Source organism: Ahaetulla prasina, chromosome 4, assembly GCF_028640845.1.
Source record: "Ahaetulla prasina isolate Xishuangbanna chromosome 4, ASM2864084v1, whole genome shotgun sequence".
Taxonomy (NCBI): domain Eukaryota; kingdom Metazoa; phylum Chordata; class Lepidosauria; order Squamata; family Colubridae; genus Ahaetulla; species Ahaetulla prasina.
The window spans coordinates 31,620,831-31,643,240 of NC_080542.1; the positions used below are offsets into that span (position 1 = coordinate 31,620,831).

The window sequence follows — 22,410 nt, forward strand, 5'->3', positions numbered from 1 at the left end:
AATGTATTCTTGGCATCTCCTGGCATGACAAAGTTCCAGATAGAACGGTCTTGGAACATGCTGGAATTTCTAGCATGTATACACTGTTGAAACAGTGATGTCTATGCTGGCTTGGGCATGTTGTGAGAATGGCTGATGGTTGGATTCTGAAAGATCTTCTGTATGAAGAATTAGTGCAGAGAAAGTGCCTTAGACGGAGACAATAGCTGCGATATAAGGATATCTGCAAGTGGGATCTAAAGGCTTTGGAAATGCACATTAACAACTGGGAAACCTTGACCTCGGATCTTCAGCTTGGAGACTAAAGACACAGCATGACCTTCTCCAATTAGAAGAGACACTTGTTCGGCAGGCTGAGGCAAAGAGGCAGTCCTGGAATCAGCAAAATCTGGGGGCTGGGTAGGGGACAGAATGTATCTGCCCACAGTGTGGAAGGGATTGCCACTCTCGAATTGGCTTTTTTAGTCACATTAGATGATGTTTTAGGACCTTTTTCCAGAGCATGATACCATAGTCTTTTGAGACTGAAGGATGCCAATGAATGGTTGATGTAAAATATATTTAGTTAGATTTTCATTCCTTTTTTTATATCTTCTAATTAATATATGCTGATCAATTCTTATTGTTGATCAGTGTATGACATAACACAACTTAATCTGAAAAGAATAATGTTCGGTATACCTACATTTATGTGATAATTTGCAACACAATATAGAATAACCTTGTGTTTTGGTATTGTTCCTAAGAACAAGCAAAACTTCTTTTTAATTGTAAATAACTGCTACAAATTTCCTAGAACTTTTCACAGGAGGCATTATAGTACTTAAAGAAGATTAAATGCCTTTCTGGGAAACCATTGATAGATGATTATGAACAAAATTTTCACCTTTATCATCATGAATCCCAGTCCATTTCTACTAGATAATTTTAATGGAAAATCTCTAACGTGTTCTTCCCACTGAAAATCACTGGTAGATAAAAAGGAGCTGCATTTTAGTAATCAATATTCTTTAGCAATCAGTATTGAATAAGACTAATAATGAGAACTAAACAAAAGGAAATGAATTGTGTAAATGCAGTATAGATTACGGGATATAGGTTCAAGAGATCTGAACCAATTTACAACATACAGCACACCTTCTTGAATTTTTCCCCCTTTTTATTAGAAGAATTAAGTATGTTTCAAGTTTTCCTTTCATCCATATCAGAGTTTGTTGCAGAAAGTAAATCCAGAAAGTACGCACAGGCAGACTGATGCAGCAGGATTCATTAACTTCTTTATATACATACAATACATGAAGATAAATGTACAATACCAATATTTATTTATTTATTTATTTTTCGCATTTTTATACCGCCCTATCTCCCTAGGGACTCAGGGCGGTTTACAGCCAGATAAAACATACATATAAATACAAAATAAAACATCAATTAAAAAACTTATTAAATAAGGCCGAATATTTAAAAATAGCAATACAAATAATAAAACCCCATTAAAATCAAATTCAAAATTTAAAATTCTAGTCCAGTCCTGCGCAGATAAATAGATGTGTCTTAAGCTCGCGGCGAAAGGTTCGAAGGTCAAGAAGTTGGCGAAGTCCTGGGGGAAGTTCATTCCAGATTCTTCTTCAATGTCATAGTAGTTACAAGCAAAACACATAGGCAGCAGTACAGCAGAGTTGCAAGTTTGCAGCTTCAGAGCTCATAGCTTAATACAGAGCCACATCCAGGCTCTTTCCAGTTTCAGTTTCAATTCACTAATTGGCTCTCATTGGCTGACCTTGTTACCATGTCTCCAGTAAATCCACATTGGCTGATCTATTCTTATGAATATTCATACTCTGACAATCCACATAATATATTTTAGGCAATATTTCTTTCCAACATACTTACTTTTCTCCACTTTTCTGATTTTGCAATGACATAACCATAAAATACCAGTTTAATTACTATATGCCTAGCCATGTACTTCAAAGCTACTTACACCTCCTAAATTTATGTGAAATTTACAGGATTGATTTAATGTATACAGTTCTTCTATAATTCCTTCTAACTTCTTTCTTAGAGTAATCTACTGTATGTATGCAGGATGGCAGCCTCTAAGATGGTTTTGGTTTATAAGCATAGCATCATAACCTCCTCCCTCTCCTCTTTCCCTCCCACCCTCCTCCTCTTCCTCCTCCTCCTCCTCCTCCTCCTCCTCCTCCTCCTCCTCCTCCTCCTCCTCCTCCTCCTCCTCCTCCTGGTGTTTCAAGATATTGTTCATTTGTCAATGAGGGCCTTTATTCTTCCCTGGATTGAATTTCTATTATGCCCACTGCTGAGCTATGGATATTTTGGAAAACCATAGCTCTATAGATATAAAACATTTGATATGGAAAAAAAACTGAGAAGAAATAAAGGAGTGAACAATTTAAGACATAAATATCTGAGTATGCATAGGTTTTTGGAAACAAGTCGTCTTAAAAGATGCTGAGTTTGTCAGTAATCACTTTAAATTAAATAAAAGAGCATACATTCTTAACAATTTTAGAATTGGGAGTGGAAGAGTCATGCTATGCCTGTAATGCAGTCTTTCACATACATGCATAGAGTGCAATAATCTTCAGGAAAAAGACTTTTTGTCTGCAAAGAAACATCCATAGAGATCTTAGAATCATAGCTATGTTCCACTAGACTCTGGATTAACAAAAGTATTTTTATTAATCATAACTAATTAACCATAATAAGGTATTGGGAAGAGTGGCAAAATTTCACTAGAATTCAATTGGCCTTATGACATTAATTATTTTCAAGGCGAGGCTAAGAACATCTGGGCAGAATAGCCAGTCCACCTTGCAGTGCCAATAAGGTCTTTCAACACATTATCCCTAGATTCTAATTCTTCATAATTCAGAAGTCAAATAGTCATTAAGAAAAAGATTGAATATTTTGGTATATTGTCTAACATCAAGCATTAAGTTATGCAAAACTGTGATAGATTTGTTCACCAAAATCAAAACAGTCAAATTTATTATGATTACAACATTGTCCAATTCATCCTTATACAAAGAACCTGCTGCCTTAAAATTAATTTTTAAAAGGTTTGGAAAACATTGGCTATTTAATGCCCAAAGTGTCAAGGTTCCAAGTAACACCCCCAACAAAATTAAACTCCAAGGCTGGAAATTCCTCAAAACTAACTTTTATTACAGATGTCATATTGGCACATCTGGGAAAATCCAAATCTGAGAGCTTCTGGGTTTTCCACACCCAAAAGAAAGTTCTGTACCTTGCCCCTCACCCACATGTCAACCACACATCCAATCATGTACAGTCTGGAATAGAAGATACTTTCTCATTCTTCTCAGCACAGCTGCAAGGCAAATTGGCCTTGACTTTCTATAAAGAATTTTATTTTGACTACATATCTTCTTCACTCTATTTATCCCCACTCCCAACTTCCCATGGTAGAACTTGTGACAGGCCCGAAGCCTGAAGGCACAAAGGTAGAAAGTTGGCTTCCAGGTCTAACACAAACCTTCTCCCTTAAGTTCCTTGAATTATTTTACAAAATGCCCATTGTACATCCTTGTTTCTTAAACTGTAGATAATTGGATTGAGCATAGGTGTTAGAATCCCATAGAGCACTGGTAAAGTATGATCTTGCTCTTGAGAGTAAGTGGAATTAGGGCGTATGTAAGTGAAGGTGATGGTGCCAAAGTAGATGTTCACCACAGCCAAGTGAGAGGCACAGGTGGAAAATGCCTTGCAACGTCCTTCCTTAGACTGAATCCTGAGTATTGCTAAGGCTATATATATATAGGACAACAGAATCACTAGGAAGGAAAGCAGAATTATACCTCCTCCAAATATAAAAGTAGCAATTTGATTGATCTGAGTATCAGTGCAAGAGAGTTGGAAGAGAGGTGGGATGTCACAGAAAAAATGTTCTATGACATTGTCCTGGCAGAAGGACAAAGAGGTCATAAGGCCAGCGTGGACACCTGAGATAGACAAGCCAATAATCCAAGCAGTTACTGCAAGCCAAATGCATATTTTGGGCCGCATGAGCACACCATAATATAGTGGGTGACAAATAGCTGCATATCGGTCATATGCCATAATGTCCAACAAAAGACATTCAATGCCACCAAAGGAGATGAAGAAGTACATCTGGGACAAGCAGCCTGAGAAAGAGATCCGTTTATCATTAAAGAGATAATTCATTAACATCTTGGGAACAGTGGAAGTTATGTAGCCAATATCTACTATAGAGAGATTGCATAGGAAGAAATACATGGGGGTATGGAGTCTGATATCTAAGTTGACAATAAGAAGGATAAGTATATTTCCAACCACAGCCATCAAATAAATAATAAGAAAGACACCAAAGAGAATGAGTTGGACCTGAGGGTTGCTGGAAAGTCCAAGGAGTATAAATTCAGTGACAGAAGTTGAATTCTGTGTCATCTTATATTAAGGATTCATCTGTGAAGGAATGTTACAGAACATTTTTTCCAGTTATTTTTCTAACAAGGACTAAAACCTGAAATAGAGGTCTTTTATATGCAAATAAAAACCCAAATCCTTTGGAGGCTATCAGTTCTGCTTTAGTTAGAATAGAATAGAATAGAATAGAATAGAATAGAATAGAATAGAATAGAATAGAACAGAATTTTTTATTGGCCAAGTGTGATTGGACACACAAGGAATTTGTCTTGGTGCATATGCTCTCAGTGTACATAAAAGAAAAGATACCTTTTCTTTTCTGTTTAAGTTATTAGTAAAGGCTTTGAAGCACAGTATAAATTGTAAAATAAATACATATATTAAGACAGCATTACAAAAAGTGCAGGAAAAGTCACAATAATTTATTAAAGGAAATTAAAATTATGAGATTTTTAAAAAAGAAATCAGTCTGATTCTAGTTTGCCCTGACATTATTCTTATTTTATTTCTCTGCTTATTTTATTTATTTATTTTATTACTTTGCAGACTGTTTTTGCTCATACAATCTATCTGTTTCATATATTGTTTTTGATCCTTACATTTCTCACCTTTGTTATTTTCCTGCTCCTCCCTTACTTTTGTTTCAAATATTTTTCTCTCACAAATTTATTTTGCATCATTTCTTTTGTACTGTTAATTCTATTTTTGCATTCAGAATTTCAAGTCAATCAATAATATACAGTAAATATGATTATTAGAAAATGAATGATAAATCAAGCCATAATATGCAAGATGGTGATTGGTTAGAACTCATAATTTTTAATTTTTATTGCAAAAGGAGTAAGTAAAAAAAGAGATTGACATGCCTGTATAGAATTTCAGATGTAACATTTTTAATTATCTTAAAATAATTTAATTTTGATTACCTCTTTTTTTTGTCCATATGAATAAACCTTTCAGTTCAGGTCTAGTTAAACCTAAGAAGGAATTGGTACCACATTAAGACATGCCACTAAAGTGAAATGAATGAGATTTTAAATCTAATTTATTTAGAACATGTTAAACGAACAAAATAAGTTCTAAATATTATCAACAAGTACACGTTATTTACAAACCTAGATGAGCCTACAATTAATTTCAATAGCTGTTCCAAATGAGCCTATATTTGACATCAGATATAGGCTTATTTGGAACAGCTGTTGACAGTCCATGGCATAGACTCAAATCCTGTGGCTGTTTAAAGAGAAAAGTGCTGGAAAGTTACAGCTTTTGTTGTTCCTATTTGCAGCTAATCCTGCATTAGATTTAAAACTATATTATTACAAATTGTTTGCCGTTGTTGGTTTTATTGCTCTGCCTATGTCTATTCTTAAAGAAACTCTTACTACTATTACAACAACAACAACAACAACAACAACAATCTTTTCTGTGAAATCAATACTATATTTCTTAGTGTGAACCTGTTTCCTCTTTTTAATTCTCTATTCTCAAACAATTTCAGAGTAGTTTATGCCTAGTGGCTATGATTTTACTTTTAAGAAAAAATGAACGAAATCCTAATTTATTTTATATATTTAAAATTTTTGAAATTTAAATGGATAAAATATCTGTTCTTCTCTGTCTCTCTCACACACATGTTCATTCATACACACAAATATGTGCACACACTATCACACAGATATTTTACAAAGTTACCTGCTTATAATTGCACAATTTATTTCATTTGTGGCAGAAATCTTGATTCAGAAAGTTTTAAAATCACCAGTGCCAACCGAAGCAGCTGTTCAGCCTTTGTCTATTTTGGTTATCGCCCCAAACTATGAGATCTTAAGAGAAGACAAATACTCTAGAGAAATATGCCCAGAAGAAATGGTTGCTGCATAAATGCTTCATTTTCATAATTAATCTCACATCATACTTCTGATCATTATAATCTGGAATTTGCTCTAAAAAAATATTAGACAACAATTGAAGACAAGTTTGATTTGATTTAAAAAAAAAAAATCTCTATGATTTAGTGAAAATGCCAGACAAAAGAGTGATTATTATGAGAGTCAAAAAACATGCAATTATTTTTTTTCCTGATCCTTGCCAATATGATAGAAATGAGTAAAATATCAAGAAAATTTTTCATTAGTTAGCTTTCTCATGTTATTTATATTTCTTGGCTTTTTTGAAACAGAGAAGGTAAGTATGTAAGTATATATGCATGTACCTCCAGAGCAAGGCCTAAGTTAGGGGTGTCAAACTGGCGGCCTGAAGGCCAGATGCATCCCATGCAGGCCACGCCCACCCCAGTTCTGTGAAGGGAAAAAAACCATCTTGATACGTTATGTGATGGCAACATGATGCAGCAAGTTTGACACCTGTGTCCTAAAGAGAAGGAAAAATGACATATGCATCATAATGTAATAATATCAGTGTTGTTATTTTTGTAAAATACTTGTATCAGGCAACCTGAGAAAATAATTATTGTGGCATATTTATACAAGTAATTCTTATGTTATGACAACAATTGGGACTTGAATTTCTATTGCAGTTTAAATGCAGACTAAATGCTTAGTTACATGAATCTTAGCAATAACATTGCCCATCATTTCCTATTGCTATCATTAACCAAATTCCACCAGTCATTGTTCGAGGACCCAACCTATGCTAATCCATTCTGGGCATTGTTTCTGCCTATCCTGAACCTCAGTAAAGAACTGCCTCCAGCTGCCCCGGTCAATAGGGCCGCGGTGTGGCTCAGGCTGTAGGAAGCCTGTTATTAAACACAGCTGCTTGCAATTACTGCAGGTTCTAGTCCCACCAGGTCCAAGGTTGACTCAGCCTTCCATCCTTTATAAGGTAGGTAAAATGAGGACCCAGATTGTTGTGAGGGCAATAAGTTGACTTTGTATATAAATATACAAATAGGATGAAACTATTGCCTTACACAATGTAAGCCGCCCTGAGTTTTCGGAGAAGGGCGGGATATAAATGTAAATTTAAAAAAAATGTCTCCTCCATCTGTCAGGGTTCCAAGGAACACCCCCAATAAAATAAATCTCTGAGGCTTGAAGTTCCTCCAAGTTCCAATTTATTAGAGATGTCATGTTAGCACATCTGGGAAAAAACGAATCTGAAAGCTTTTTGGCTGCCCTGTATCTTGCTTGTTCAAAGGAGTCCAATTGGTGGAAAGCAAGTCTGAAGGAGGTTTGATAATTCAGGGATGATCCGTTGTTTTAGTTGACTCCATTTGTTTTTGGAGTTTGCGCAGCCACCTTAAAGAACAGACACCTCCCCCCCGCAAGTTTGTGAGAAGTATACCTGGCTCACGGAACAGCACAAAGTGGCCATGAGGCAAGCAGCTTCTGTAAGAAAGTGGACTCTCACATTGCATTGCATTGAGTGGGCTCTTCTACAACAAACGTAAAGGTAAATTGACTGCTACAAGGCTGTGGACTAGAGTGAGGAGCTGACTGAATCCTAAAAAGTGCTTGGATGGCAGTATGGAAATTAAACCTCGACCTACAGGTTGTAATTGGTATCCTTGGCCCGGAAGCATTTGCTTTTTTATGCTTTAGACTCCCTTGCATGTCTGACTAGCAAGACTTGGAGCAAGATGAGGTCTGGGGAAACCTCAAGAAGCAGAAGATTGAACATTGACTACTTCAGGATTAGGAAGCCTTGGGAGGTTCTTGGGTGCCTGGAAGACAAGTATGGCTTGACCTACACACTTTAATTGCCTTAAAGTGCAATTGTGCTGGTAGCTTCTGCTGACTTGCTTTGGGCTCCCTTGCATGGGAGAGTGGTCAGTTGGGAGTGGGCCAAAGCCTAGGAAAACCACAAGTGTTAGGGGGAGGTCTTTGGGGATCTGGATGAGAAGTAGGCCATGGTCTACAGATTGTAACTGCCCTCTGTGTGTTGATAGCTCCTGATGACTGGCTTTAGGTTACTTTCCATGGCTGAATAGCTGGATTGGGACTAGGATAAGGCCTGGGGAAACCCCAAGAGGTAGTGGGAGGCCTTGGGAGGCCTTTGGATGGTTGATGGAAAGTAGACCATTGGCTATAGTCTGTAACTATCCACTGTGTGCTGGTAGCTTCTGAATAACTTTAAGCACTCTTGCATACTGAGTGATTGGGAGAAGCCTGGGAGAAGCTGAAGGGGCAGAGACTGGGGCACTCAAGGGAAGGGAGGCCTTGGGAGGCTGGGAAAGATGAACCTGGGCCTTTCCTAAGTCTCCCTGTACCATCCCCACCCTTGAAGCACCCTGTGTTTCATTTAACAACATGCATATTCATTTAACAGCTGCATCATGGGGAACAGTAATTGGAGGTTATTAAATGAGGTCATGTCACTTTACGACCTTCACTTGTTCCATTACACTCATAAATGAAGGACTTTCCATACTGCAGGGGTATTAACAATGGCTGTAACCTGAAGAACCAGTAGAAAGTCCATTTATGCAACATTATTAAAAGCATTCTCCATGTGCTGGTAGATGGTCAGTGAATTAGTGTGTGTGTGTGTGTGTGTGTGTGTGTGTGTGTGTGTAAATATGCATATGTATATGTATATGAATAAGTATATATGCATGTACCTCTATGTGTTAATGTACACATAATATATATGAAATAACAATTTGACTTTCATAATTTTCTTAGGAAATTTGAAGCTAGGATATCTTAATGTTGTATTATTAGTATATTCTCCAAAAATGGAATGTCTGAATTTCCCCTCTTATATCTGACCTTTATATTTCTTATTAGAATATAATATTTTAAAAATAATTTTATTATTTATTTATTATTTATTTATTTATTAAACATTACAATTAAAATTAATTTAAATTAAAGTCAAGAGACAAAAACTAACAACTAATAATTAAGATAGAAGGGAGAAAATAAAAATAAAAAAGCAAAGTGCAGAAAGAAAGATAAAGAAAAACAAAGAAATAACTTCCAAATTTCTTTTACAATAGATAAACTATATCTATAGGTATAGATATGAATAGATGTAGGTATAAATTTACATTAAATATGATCAAGTAGAGATTAATACATTTAATGATGAGTATTACATTTTCCTTTAGAAGTTGTAAATATAGTTATACTTTCAGCCTTTATAAGAGCATTGTCTTGATCTAGCCTTTGTATGAAGTAAGTTATATATGTATTTTATAGTCAAATATTTATCTTAGTGAAGAACATCAGGCTTTAAATTCTATACAGATTGCAAGGCTAAAAATCAGAAAGTGCTTTATTATCTATGGCCTAAGGGGTTCAGTAACAGGGACAGCAATGTCAAGTAGTTATGCATAATCCAAAGAAGTGAATATTGAGAAGATTCATCATAACTTTTTTTCCAAATAAATTTGCAGTATAAGCATTTTGCTTTTCTTTGGCCCTATTGGCATGTGCCAGGATGTCCCATGTCAAGTTTTCATCTCTGGCCCTCTTCACATATCCTCAGGACCCTGACTGAGAGCCATTGTTCTAGAGTATATCAGATTGATTCAATAATTGCCACACTAAAGTCCATACATCTGGAAAATAATCACATTGGGATTCATTCTCTCACATGTGTATTTATCCAGAGTGGATCCACACTGGATACTCCTACATATCAACTTTCCCAAATATTTAAATGCATTCTTAAACCTATGACTGCTGAAAAATGATTACACATTTATCACTGTATTTGCATATGATGAATTTAAGAAGTTCATTGACTTGGGTGCAGATACAAAATGTGTCTATTTTTTGATACATTAACTTTTGATACCTCTGTTGATTGCAGTAGAATACTTTTGTTGATGTTCTTTAAAGAATGAGTAACCACAAACTGATTTCTATTTATTTCTCCTTATTATTAGGTCTTTACTATTTAGCTCAGGCTTTAGAGCAATTATATAACACTTGGGAAAAAAGATACAACCCAGCAAACCAGCACTGGAGGACAAGATGGAGAAGATCTCCACAACCACCATGTATTTTCCCTTGGTGCTTAGGTAAGTTGGGACAAAGGTGATCCATACACTGCAAAAGACTAACATGCTGAATGTTATGAACTTGGTTTCATTAAAAGTATCAGGCAACATTCTGGCAAAGAAAGCTACAATGAAACTGATTAGAGCCAGAAATCCCAGATAGCCCAGAACACAGTAAAACATAAAATCTGACCCTTCATTACATTCTACCACAATTTCCTTAGTCATAGAATGCATGTCGAGGTCTAAGAAGGGAGGAGCAGTACACAACCACACAGTACAAAGGAGTAATTGAAAAACAGAGCAGAATAGGACCATAAAAGGAGCCAGTCTTTTCCCCACCCAACTCCTTATTCTGGATCCTGGCTTTGTGGCCATGAATGCTAGAACCACAGTGATGGTTTTTGCCAGCACTGAAGAAATAGCTACAGAGAAGATAACGCCAAATGTGGTCTGCCGGAAGAGACAGATTATAGTGTGAGGTTGGCCAATGAATAGGAAAGAACAGAGGAAGCAGAGCAGGAGGGAGATGAGTAGAGTGTAAGTGAGGTCTCGGTTATTGGCTTTGACAATTGGAGTGTGCTGGTATTTAACGAAAATCCCCAGCACCAAAGCTGTGATTGCAGAAAGTAAAACAGCCATTAAAGCTAAACCAAAGCTCAATGGTTCATCATAAAGGAGAAAATTAAAACTCTTGGGAAGACATCCATCTTGGTTACTGTTTGTATACTGATCATCTGGACACTGGATACAGTTGTCCATGTCTGAAAAAAAGATAAAACAATAACATCTCAGTGTTTTGAATACATATCTATTTTTATCAAGGGTTTGTGGTTTTCTTTCTTTCTTTTTGATTCCTAACAAGGTTGAGGAAAGATGTGGTGGAGATCCAATGTTCCAAATATCTACCAGGAATATTGTCCATTTCTTTAAATAACAATTTAAAAAAATTGCGGTATTGGACAGCTTTAAAATTCTTTAATTCATACAGATTGTTAATATTCAATTAATATTTTTCTCTGTTGATTTATATCTGAATTTATTCAGATATTTTTCTTTTGTATATTTCCTCCCAAAATGGGTAAAAGCAAGCATTCACCTTATAAAATTAATGGAAAACAAGTTAAAAAAATCATGTAGAAATTCACAATTATGGCTACTTGACCACAATTTATACATCTATCAGTTTTTTTAAATGGTTATTTGAGATTCAACTTAGATATTGCTTCATTTGTTCAGATTTCTTATCACAATACTATTATAAGCAAAGCAAAAGGGAAGTTTTTCTCTTTTCAAAGCTCTCCCTGTCTATCTTAATCTCTTAATCTAGTTAACTATACTGACCTTAAGGTCTGAGCAGGAAATGTGCACAGTTGATAGTGTGTGTTTGTGTGATTTAGTAAAGCTAGCCATACCAATCTCCACTCCTCTGACCCTCCATCCTTCCAAAGTGGGTAAAATGAAGACTCAAATTGTTGGGAGAAATATGCTGACTCTGTAAACTGTTTAAAAAGGGCTATAAAGCACTGTGAAGCAGTATATAAATCTAAGTGCTATTGCTATAATAGCACACAATGAGTATGACTATCATCTGTGATTAATTTTTAGTTTTCCAACTACTATGAATTTTGGTCATAATTTTGTTGGAAAGTGGAAAACATGACTGAAAGGACTGAAATTTACATTATGTTTTAAAAGAGAATTTCTATAAAATGATATGCCATTGGTATATGATTATAGAAAAAAAAAGCCAGGATATATAAGGGCAAATTTACATTGGAAATGTTGGCAATACATAGAGTCATTTTATCATACCTTGTGGACTAGGTAAAAAAGCTAGAAAATTTGGGATTCAAATACATAGATTTGCTGAAAACAAAACAAAAAAAACCCCTTGTGATTTATTGGTTTTCCAATTAGAAAGGGTAGCTTATTGAGGAAGGAAATAAACTTTTCTTTTTTTTCCTTTCCTTTCTTTTCTTTTCCAATGCTATTTCCACTTTCTTTCTTTCTTGTTCACTAATCTTTACTTTCTTTTTTAATATTTGCAAGGCTTTTTTTTTCAATAAAAAATATAGTATTAAAAATAGTTTTCCAGCTATTGCAAATATGTCAGAGAAATGGCCAATTCCAGCGCTTTATACATGGTACCATTTTCTGCCTCTGTTCATATACCTCCATGTGGCTATGTGAAGGTGAAAACTACTGTGGAGCAAGGAATTCCCATTTCCTGAATCTCTTTAGAAAGTTAAATTCAAAATTCCTGGGATTTACCTGAACAAGTTCCTGTAGGTTTTTTGGCAAGATTTTGCATGTGGTTTGCCATTGTTTCTTTCTTATGTTTGAAAGAATATGATTGCCTGTGAAGGCTCCTATATTGGGGCTGAAAGACAAAAGGGAAGCAGTATGTTCCTTCCCATATTTGTGTACATCAGATTGCCCTGATAGAAAAAACACTTAACCTCTCCCCTGGTACAGTCAACCAAGCAAGGAGAACCTGTGGCTTAGAAGTTAATACATCTACCTAATATACAAGCAGCAAGGGTTTGAATCCCAGAAGGGTATGGCTAACTGATGAGAGCTAAATAGCTTGAAATAGAACTATACTAGTCTCCCTTTATTTCTTTGTTGGTAAATATAAATTTAACATAACACAGCTGATTTTGTGCCTATGGCAGAACTAGAATTCACACTCTCCCAGTTTCTTGGCTGATGCCTTCACCATTATACCAAACTGATTTTCATCAATTGACTAGACAAAATTAATTTATGGGGCATGTTGGAGCCTAAGAGCATATGTACCAAGACAAATTCCTTGTGTGTCCAATCACACTTGGTCAATAAAAATTCTATTCTATTCTAATTTTATTCTATTTTATTTTATTTTATTCTATTCTAATTGCCTTCCATTGAGGACCTGTATACTGCACGAATCAAGAAGAGGGCCGTGAAAATATTTGCAGATTCCTCGCATCCTGGACATAAACTGTTTCAACTCCTACCCTCAAAACGACGCTATAGAGCACTGCACATCAGAACAACTAGACACAAGAACAGTTTTTTCCTGAAGGCCATCACTCTGCTAAACAAATAATTCCCTCAACACTGTCAGACTATTTACTGAATCTGCACTACTATTAATCGTTTCATAGTTCCCATCACCAATCTCTTTCCACTTATGACTGTATGACTATAACTTGTTGCTGGCAATCCTTATGATTTATATTGATATATTGATCATCAATTGTGTTGTAAATGTTGTACCTTGATGAACGTATCTTTTCTTTTATGTACACTGAGAGCATATGCACCAAGACAAATTCCTTGTGTGTCCAATCACACTTGGCCAATAAATTCTATTCTATTCTATTCTATTTTAATGTTCTATCTATCCTGGCATATTCTGTTAAAAATATAATGCAAATAGGTTAGAATCTATTTTTTAAGGGATGTGGACAAATCCACAAACAAATTTTTTAGTCAAGTCTCTGAATTTTTTAAAACTAGCATTCTCCATAGTACAAATTTTATTTTCAAAGTATATTCAATTTGCAGTAACTAGATGGGTTTCCCTTATCGAACTTTCAGATTCTCAAACTGTAAGTTTATTATGCAAAGTGCATTTTATCTAAAATAAGATAGATACATTTCTCTCGCTGTATGTTTTTTTCTCTAATACATATTCTATTATTTTTGTCAAAATTTTCCCTCTGTATATTTTTATACTCATGAAAAAATTGTACTATATAGCAGCATTTGAAAAATCCAAACAATGATGCTTATGTTTTTATTTAGGTTTTAATTTAGAAAATCCACTTTTAATTATGAATCCATGATTCATAATAATTATGCTACACTACTTTACCTGAACAATTTATCAGAAAAAATAATTTTGTTTAGCCCAGAAGATCATTTCCAATTATATTAGATTATGCCGAGCTAGACAAAAACATAATCTGTAGATGCTGCTACAGGCTGGCTAACATATTTCTTTTGTAGTGTAATTCCTCATTTTATTTTTCAAAAATTAAAATAACCTAAAATATTAAAGGGAAATGAGGAAGATCAATGGACAGATTTGTTCCCATAGGCTATCTCATCCCTGATATAAGACAGGTTTGAAAATCACATTAATCACAAATCACATATCATTGTGGCTTAGAATTTTATGCAAAGTACATCCTTATTTGATTAAAAGACTAAATAAAATTTATTCATTGTAACACAACAATGTATTGTATTACCTACCATTGTGGTTAGAAATCTTCCCTGTGGAACATGAAACACAGTCATAGCAACAGAATGGTTTCCCATCTTTCTTTCTTCTAACAGTACCTGGATGACAGTGGTCATTACATATGGAAAATGGTGGTGTCTATTTAATAAACAGAGGGGAGAGAAAACTTAGCAAAATATTTTCAAAGGGTTTTTCTCATTGAAAAGGGTTTTCTCATCAAAGAGACAAAAATCCTTATATAAAACATATTCAATTATTCAGGACATGATTCTAGATAACTTGAAAAAGTTGTCTTACTATTTGCTTTAGTAAGCTAACATTCTATTCTGATTCTTGAAATTGTTTGTAAATTCATAAACAAAATGCACATCCATAAATTTCTATGAAAATTCCTGTCATATATATTGTACATTATACCATACATTTCTTCCTCATATTATTCCCACAGTATAGTGGGCTCCACTTAAATTAGCCCATATTCATATAAATGTATATGATACATCATTTTAGCATTTTCCATGAAGTAAATATTAAATTATCATAGATAGGCAGTCAGATAGGTAGATCTAATATCTATAATGTCTTCTGCTGCCTATAATGTGGAGTCTGGAAATGTGGAAAGTCCAGATTTTACACATGTTCTTCCAAAGAAGGAATTTTTCTTTACCTTCCTAGCTCAACAGTCTATAATAAAATGTTACCTTATTGAAGTTGCTATGCCAGAGGATCTTCCCATCATTAATGTATAATTTTTTAGTAGATAAGACATGTGGATTCAACTTTCCTACTTTTACTCTGGAGAACGATTTGTTTGAAAAAGTAATCCAGTTGATTATATCAAATCCAGTTTCCAATTCACCTTGCTCATCGAAAGATACTAGGTCTCCAGCACTGTTGTTAAATGAAATTCTCCTCAAGAAAGGGTGAAGCTTCAACCCAAGATAACAAAAGGAGTTTTAAATGAAATGTCTTTATCACTGCTACCATGTTTTCCTGAAAATAAGACCCTGTCTTATATTTTTTTGAATCCTGAAATAAGCGCTTGGCCTTATTGCCATGTGCTCAAAAGCCCGATTGGACTTATTATCAGGGGATGTCTTATTTTGGGGGAAACAGGGAATTTCATATAAGTATAATTGATATTCACAAAAATCCTCAGTATAGATTAAAAGCAAATAGCAAATAAAGATAGATATAGATATATAGAACACACAAAACAAGTATAACAGACACAGATGTGCAGAAACAGCAATATAGCAATAATGTAATAATTTTGGAGGAAAACCAAAGTAAAGTCTAGAAAGTGATATTGATGGTTCTGTCCATTAATAGAGAAAGCGAGAAGGAACTAACTAATATTGAAAACTGCATGTTGCTATTTTAATAAATATAATGGGCTGATATTAAGCATTACATCTGAAACAAATGATATGAGTCATGGCATTTTTTTTAATTGTTGCAATTTGTGAAGAAGAAAAGAAATGGTATCTTAGATTTCAGAAAGACATAAGGTTAAAGAATCTGGGTAGTATGATAGTTAAGGTGTTGAACAGGCACCAAGGGACCCATGTCCTGGTCTGACCTCATCCATGGAACCTCATTCAGTGACTTTCAACCCAACATAGTTTGCTGCTGTGGGGAAAAATGAGAGGAGGGAATGGTATTTACAGTCTTGAACTTCTGTTTTAAAAACAGGATATAAATCTAACAAACACATATAAATAAAGCTTCCAGCCATACTTGGTGCCAGTTGTCCCACTCCTAAGTGGAAAATACTACTGGCAACCTAAATGGAAGCAGAATAGAGCTAGAAAGGCCCTTGGAGTGCTTCTAGTCCAACCCCCTGATTAAGCAGGAGACCCTATATCATTTCAGATAGTGGCTGTCCAGTCTTTTCTTAAAAACCTCCAATAACGAAGCACCTACAACTTCTGAAAGCAAGCTGTTCCACTGGTTAATTGTCCTCACTGATAGAAGGTTTCTCCTTAATTCTAGGTTGCTTCTCTCCTTGATTAGTTTCTATCCACTGTTTCTTATCTTGCCTTCTGGTGCTTTGGAAAATAAATTGTCCCCCTCTTCTTTGTGGTAGCCCCTCAAATACTGGAATATTGCTATCATGTTACCCCTAATCCTTCTTTTCTCTAGCCTGGCCATACCCGATTCCTGCAACCATTCTTCATATGTTTTTGTCTCCAGGCCCTTAATCATTTTAGTTACTCTTCTCTATACTTTTTCCAAAGACTCAACATCTTTTTGTAATGACTGGATGCAATATTCCAGTATGATTGGATGCAATATTCCAGTATGATTTTACTAAGGATTTATAAAGTGGTACTAATACTTCACATGATTTTGATTCTATGCCTCTCTTTATACAACCAAGGATTGTATTAGCGTTTTTGGCTACTGCCACACACTGCTGACTCATAATTTTCTATGAGGAAATTATCTGAGAAGTTAATTAATAAGAACTACATATCTGACATAAATACAGTTGAGTCCAAAGATATTTTATGAGAAGAGTCCTCTACTCCTCTACTCATAACAGAATACCTTATGCCACCAGACTTGAAATTTTGGGCTGAGACAACTTAGAACTATACAGCCTTCAGTCTGACCTAAACGCAGTACAGAAAATCATCTGCTACAATGTCCTCCCTGTCAATGACTACTTCAGCTTCAAACACAACAATACACGAGCACACAATAGATACAAACTAAAGGTTAAACCACTCCAAACTCAATTGCAGAAAATATAACTTCAGCAACAGAGCAATCAATGCACTACCTGTGGTTTCTTCCCCAAACCCCCAAAACTTTAGCCTTAGACTGTCTATTATTGACCTCACCTTATTACTAAGAGGTCTTTGAGGGGCATGCATAAGAGCACCAGTGTGCCTACCATCCCTGTCCTAATGTCCCCTTTTATTCGTATCCATTCCATATATTTGTAATCATATTTATATCTGTATCTGTTATCTAATACATGCTTGACGAAATAAATAAATAAAAAATATAGACAGAATTATTTGTGATTATGATCAATAGTAATATGAACTTTACATAGTGCTACTTTTCAATTACCTATTTATGGCAATAAAATTGTTTTCAATATGAAATAATACCTGCCAAGGTTGTGGGCTCCCAAGTGCTCTCATCATTCTGTGCTGGGAATCCAGTGACTGCATAGCATCTAAAGCATGTGCCACAACACAGACAGCATTATATACACTGTAGCTTTGGGCAGTCATCTTCATTTCAAAAAAGGGTCCAGGAAGGTTCTGCAATTTTTCTCTCCCAGTACAAAATTCTGTATGCTGTTCACCAGTGTAGTAATTTGAAAATAAACAGTTGAAAGCCTGTTCCCAAAAATCATTAATAAAATTGTCCTTCTTTAGTAAGTTGGGCTTTATGGTTGTAAGGAAATGTTGGAATCCCCATATTTCCTTGGAATGAACTGCAAAAGACAAAGTCCCTTGGAACACCATTGTATCCCAATCTTTATGAAACTGTAAAGCTGGGAAGTCCCATTGGGCTGTCATAATCCATACTCTGTCTAGAGTGTCTGCTATGTCATTATTTTGAATGAGCAAAAATTTCAAACTCAATGCAGAATGAGTTTCTGCATATACCAGAACTGCTTTGACTTCATTGATCCTAAAAAAATTGAGTCTTTTTTCACTCTTCATATATGAGTCATGGATTTCCAAGAAGTTTGTTATGGAGGGCATTCTGTCAGTGAAAGCAGAACAAATACCATTTTGGGAAAGCATTGGCACTAAGGTCCGAACAAAACTTTCTCCTTTGTCATCCTCCAGTGTGATGATCCCAATCCATATCCATTGGAAATGCTTAAGTAGTTCGACAATACCTTTATACTGATACTTTTCATTGGGAACCACCCGGTAAATGAAAGGGAACTGTATTTTAGTAGTCAATAAAGGACCAAACAAGTAATAAGAGACCTAAGCAAAAACAAATTTCTTGGCATAAGTAAAATAAAAATATGTGCTTATGTATATGTTATAATGAACCTTCTTCTCAATTAGTGCCCTCCATAATGGATGGATTTCCCATTTTTTAAATATAATATATTCATAATTATAGCAAAATAACAATTAAATAGTATATGTATCAAGTTTGCCGGGCATGTACTACTACAACTTCCAGTATGTCCAATTGTCAATATAAGTGGAGAAAATTAGATTGGGGAAAATTTAAGTAATTTAATATTAGGACTTCATGTAACAAAGCATAATAAGAATTACTATTTCAAAAATATATAATTTTTTTAATCCTAAAATTTCTTGATTTTTTTTTCTAAATTCATGCCTTAATCCAGACTGTATATTGGAATAATTTTTCTCATATGAAAAAAATGATTTGTAAATAGCATTTCTAATAGGAACACAATTTGGCACTTCTTGGAATTAAAGACAGAATCAATTTTTCACCATTGAAATAAACTTTCAACTTCTAAATCAATTTCATCTTTTTCTAAGTCTGTTTCCCAAACCAGCAGTTAGCAGCTAAACCATCAAGATGATAGCCATAATGGCTTCTGGTAACTTCAGAATTATCATGATGCAAGTGGTACAGCTTGGACTAGATTTCAGAGCTTAAATCTCAGGTTCCAATATAAAGAGCTCCTATATAATTACCCAGACAATAGCATGCGATCAGGACATCTGTATATAACTCCAATGTTAATACATGGACTGATAAGGCATACTGAAATCTAAGAATAATGTTATTCAACACAATATTTTTCATCTTTTTAAGTGTATATGTTTGTATGTATATGTTATTTTATAAATGTCATTTCTATAGCAAAGTGGTGCTGATTTTTAAATAACAAACATGGGTGTTTAAATGAGGGATATGTAAGATATTAAAATTACTAGGCTGCATCATTGGATGAAGCCTCTCTATCTTATTTTTCTCTTGGTCCTTAATATGAACATCTTACAAAAATTATGAATGTCACCTTACAAAGATGAATTCTCCTACCTGGGGAATTTTATAAATACTTGAGATCATAGCCATATGAAGGGAAGTTTCTGAATGAAGTGCCCCAGTGATAGCTATCAAATTCTTCCCTGAATTACACTTGTAATTTGGAACTGTTGTTTTTGGGCTATAGAGGAGATTCATGGTTGTCTGAAAGGTTAACCTGTCATTGAAGTAGCTGTCATAGATGTGGAATCCCATTGTTACATTAGCCAAGAGCCTTGGATTCTCATTGACTTCCTTCACAGCATACAAGAAGGCCAAGACCTGCTGGTAGTTCTTTATCACTACACTGCAATGAAAACATTGGTATAATCCAAGAATATTTGAGACATTTGTAATCAAAAGCACATATTTCTTATAGAGACATCTGTTTCTTAAAATGGCACTCAAGATGTGCTAACAACCACATACTTCATTAGAAATAAAGTATATATATGAATATATATATGTGGGTCTTGGTGTATTCGGGTCTTTTCCTGTGTAAGGTTGAGAGTATTTTGGCAATATTTTGACAATGTGAAGACGCCAAGACCTATATACCTATACCCATGAAAATCTATGAAAACGAATACACGCACACGCACACACACACACACACACACACATATATGAAACAATCAAGAAATGACTGAGAAAGTAATTTTTCTCCTGTTATGAAAGTTTCACACCAGTTATTTGATTAGGTTAGTGAGAGAAAGAGACTCTTCTTATTGGTTTCTTTGCTGTTCAGATGCTTTATCTATTTATCTTTATATTTTATTTATCTATTTATATTTATATTTATCTATAACTCTATAATATGTTATATATCTATAATTATATTATATATCTATATCTATATCTATATCTCTCTCTATATATATAATATAAGGGGCGTGCATAAGAGCACAAACGTGCCTACCGTTCCTGTCCTATTGTTGTTTTATTCTTATACATATATGCTTACACTTCCTCATATTTCCTCATATATATGTTTATATACTATATAACCATTTTGTGTGATGCTTATGTATATTGTTGTGACAAAAATAAATAAATAAATAAAATAAATAAATAATGGACAAGGTCCACCTGTCTCTAGGTGAAGATAATATTGATAATATTGTGAGTCAAAAGAAATCACATTTCCTTAGGTTAAAAAAATATTTCTGAAAGGAGAAACAAATTATGAAGAGCAAAATATGGTATATAAATTAGAAAAGCAGCAGTTGGCTGGGCTCAGACTTACTACTAAAGAGTGATAAGACTTTTTCCTGCTTAATGGAATGCATGAATCCAGCTATTAGGAATTAGTCAACAAAATATGGTTAAAATATTATTGCAGGGTTGCTATTTTCTTTGGAGTTTTTGTCCTGAAAACTGAAAGGAGGAAACTATAGTGTTATTAATTATAGAGTCCTGTGATAAAATTGTCCTTTTACATTCATCCAGTTATTCTTACAGTAGATATGACTTAGGCCTAATTGATTTTAATGAATTTAATTTAATTTTGATTTGGATCATGATTATGTGTTCATTTTCAGTATCATGATTTGATTCACTTTTTGGTTCAGATTACCAAACTGACCATATTTACAAGAGTATAAATGAGAAAGGCATGATAATGTGGCCCAAGATTTATTTATGAGAAATGTTTTTATTTTTCTTCCTTTCATATACTTCTAGCCCTATAACAACCCAATGACAAACATTATATTAAGAATCTGATATGGATCTTTGTGGCCCACATTTAAAACTTAGAGCAACCCACTTTGCTGACTTGTACAGCTTTGTAATACCCTTCATGTTTAACTTTTAAGAGCTAATGATCGATACAATTATCTCATACTTCTCTGAAACAAGAAATAACACAGTAAAAGGGATGGAAACTGAAGGACTATGAGAAAGAGTGAACATGAAACATCTTCATTTATTTTGAGAAATTCAAGTTTTTAGAGATACAATAGTCCTTAAGGCAAAACTGCAGTAAATAAGAACCAATTTGCATCCAAATATAGAGGCAAACCTGAAAGAAGTCCCTCTTATGATACAGAAAAGTAGTTGGGATTTAAGGAAGCTGTAAGTCTTGACAAATACTGAAAAGAACATGATCTGGTAGACAAATTAATAGAGTGTAGTTCTCACAAAAGAAAGGCAAAATGCAGAATTGAGAAAATGTTATTTTGAAAACCTGTAACTATATATTTAACACAATCTTATTTGAATTCTCTATTTTGTTCAAGTAAGGAAAATTTTCTTTTTCTTCTTATGAATTATGATAATGTTCTCCTGGATCTCTCATTGAAATAAGAAATTCCTTACATAGGATCTTCAATAAACATTGATCTGGGGTGTTCCTGGAAAGACAGAGCCTTGAAAAATGAGACGAACTGAGAAGATATCCCTCCAATGACAAAGTTACCTGGCTGGTAATATTCATGTGGGATTTGGAGGGCATCAATCCTGTTGCAAAGAATGGGGTGCATCTTACATTCAATTTGGGGCAAAAACACCAGCCATAACATCAGCAGACATAACAACAGAAAAATCATTGCAAATATAAAAATGAATCTGTTTCCTTGAAAATAAAATTCAATATCCCACTCTAACTCATTAATATCTAATGTTAGTTTTCCTATAACAATCCATCTTCAACAATTTTTCATTTTTCTGCTTTCTATCCACGGAACAAATACAAAAATGAAACGAAATGAAATGTTGGTGGCTTTCCTTGCCCCACATCTGTCATAGCCAGTTCTAACATTTATCTGTTCTG

The 22,410-nt window shown here is 34.5% G+C and overlaps 1 protein-coding gene across 1 annotated transcript; it reads right to left on the reverse strand.

The window, feature by feature from the left end:
• Positions 1–3,528: 3,528 nt before the first annotated feature.
• LOC131198158 (olfactory receptor 5AP2-like) lies at positions 3,529–4,452 on the reverse strand. The gene has a single exon (XM_058182662.1). It carries the CDS (start codon positions 4,450–4,452, stop codon positions 3,529–3,531), a length of 924 nt encoding a protein of 307 aa, XP_058038645.1.
• Positions 4,453–22,410: the final 17,958 nt, after the last annotated feature.

What these genes read in the sequence shown, in the direction of transcription:
- LOC131198158 (XM_058182662.1), bottom strand. Translation starts at nt 4,452, where the DNA reads ATGACACAGAATTCAACTTCTGTCACTGAATTTATACTCCTTGGACTT.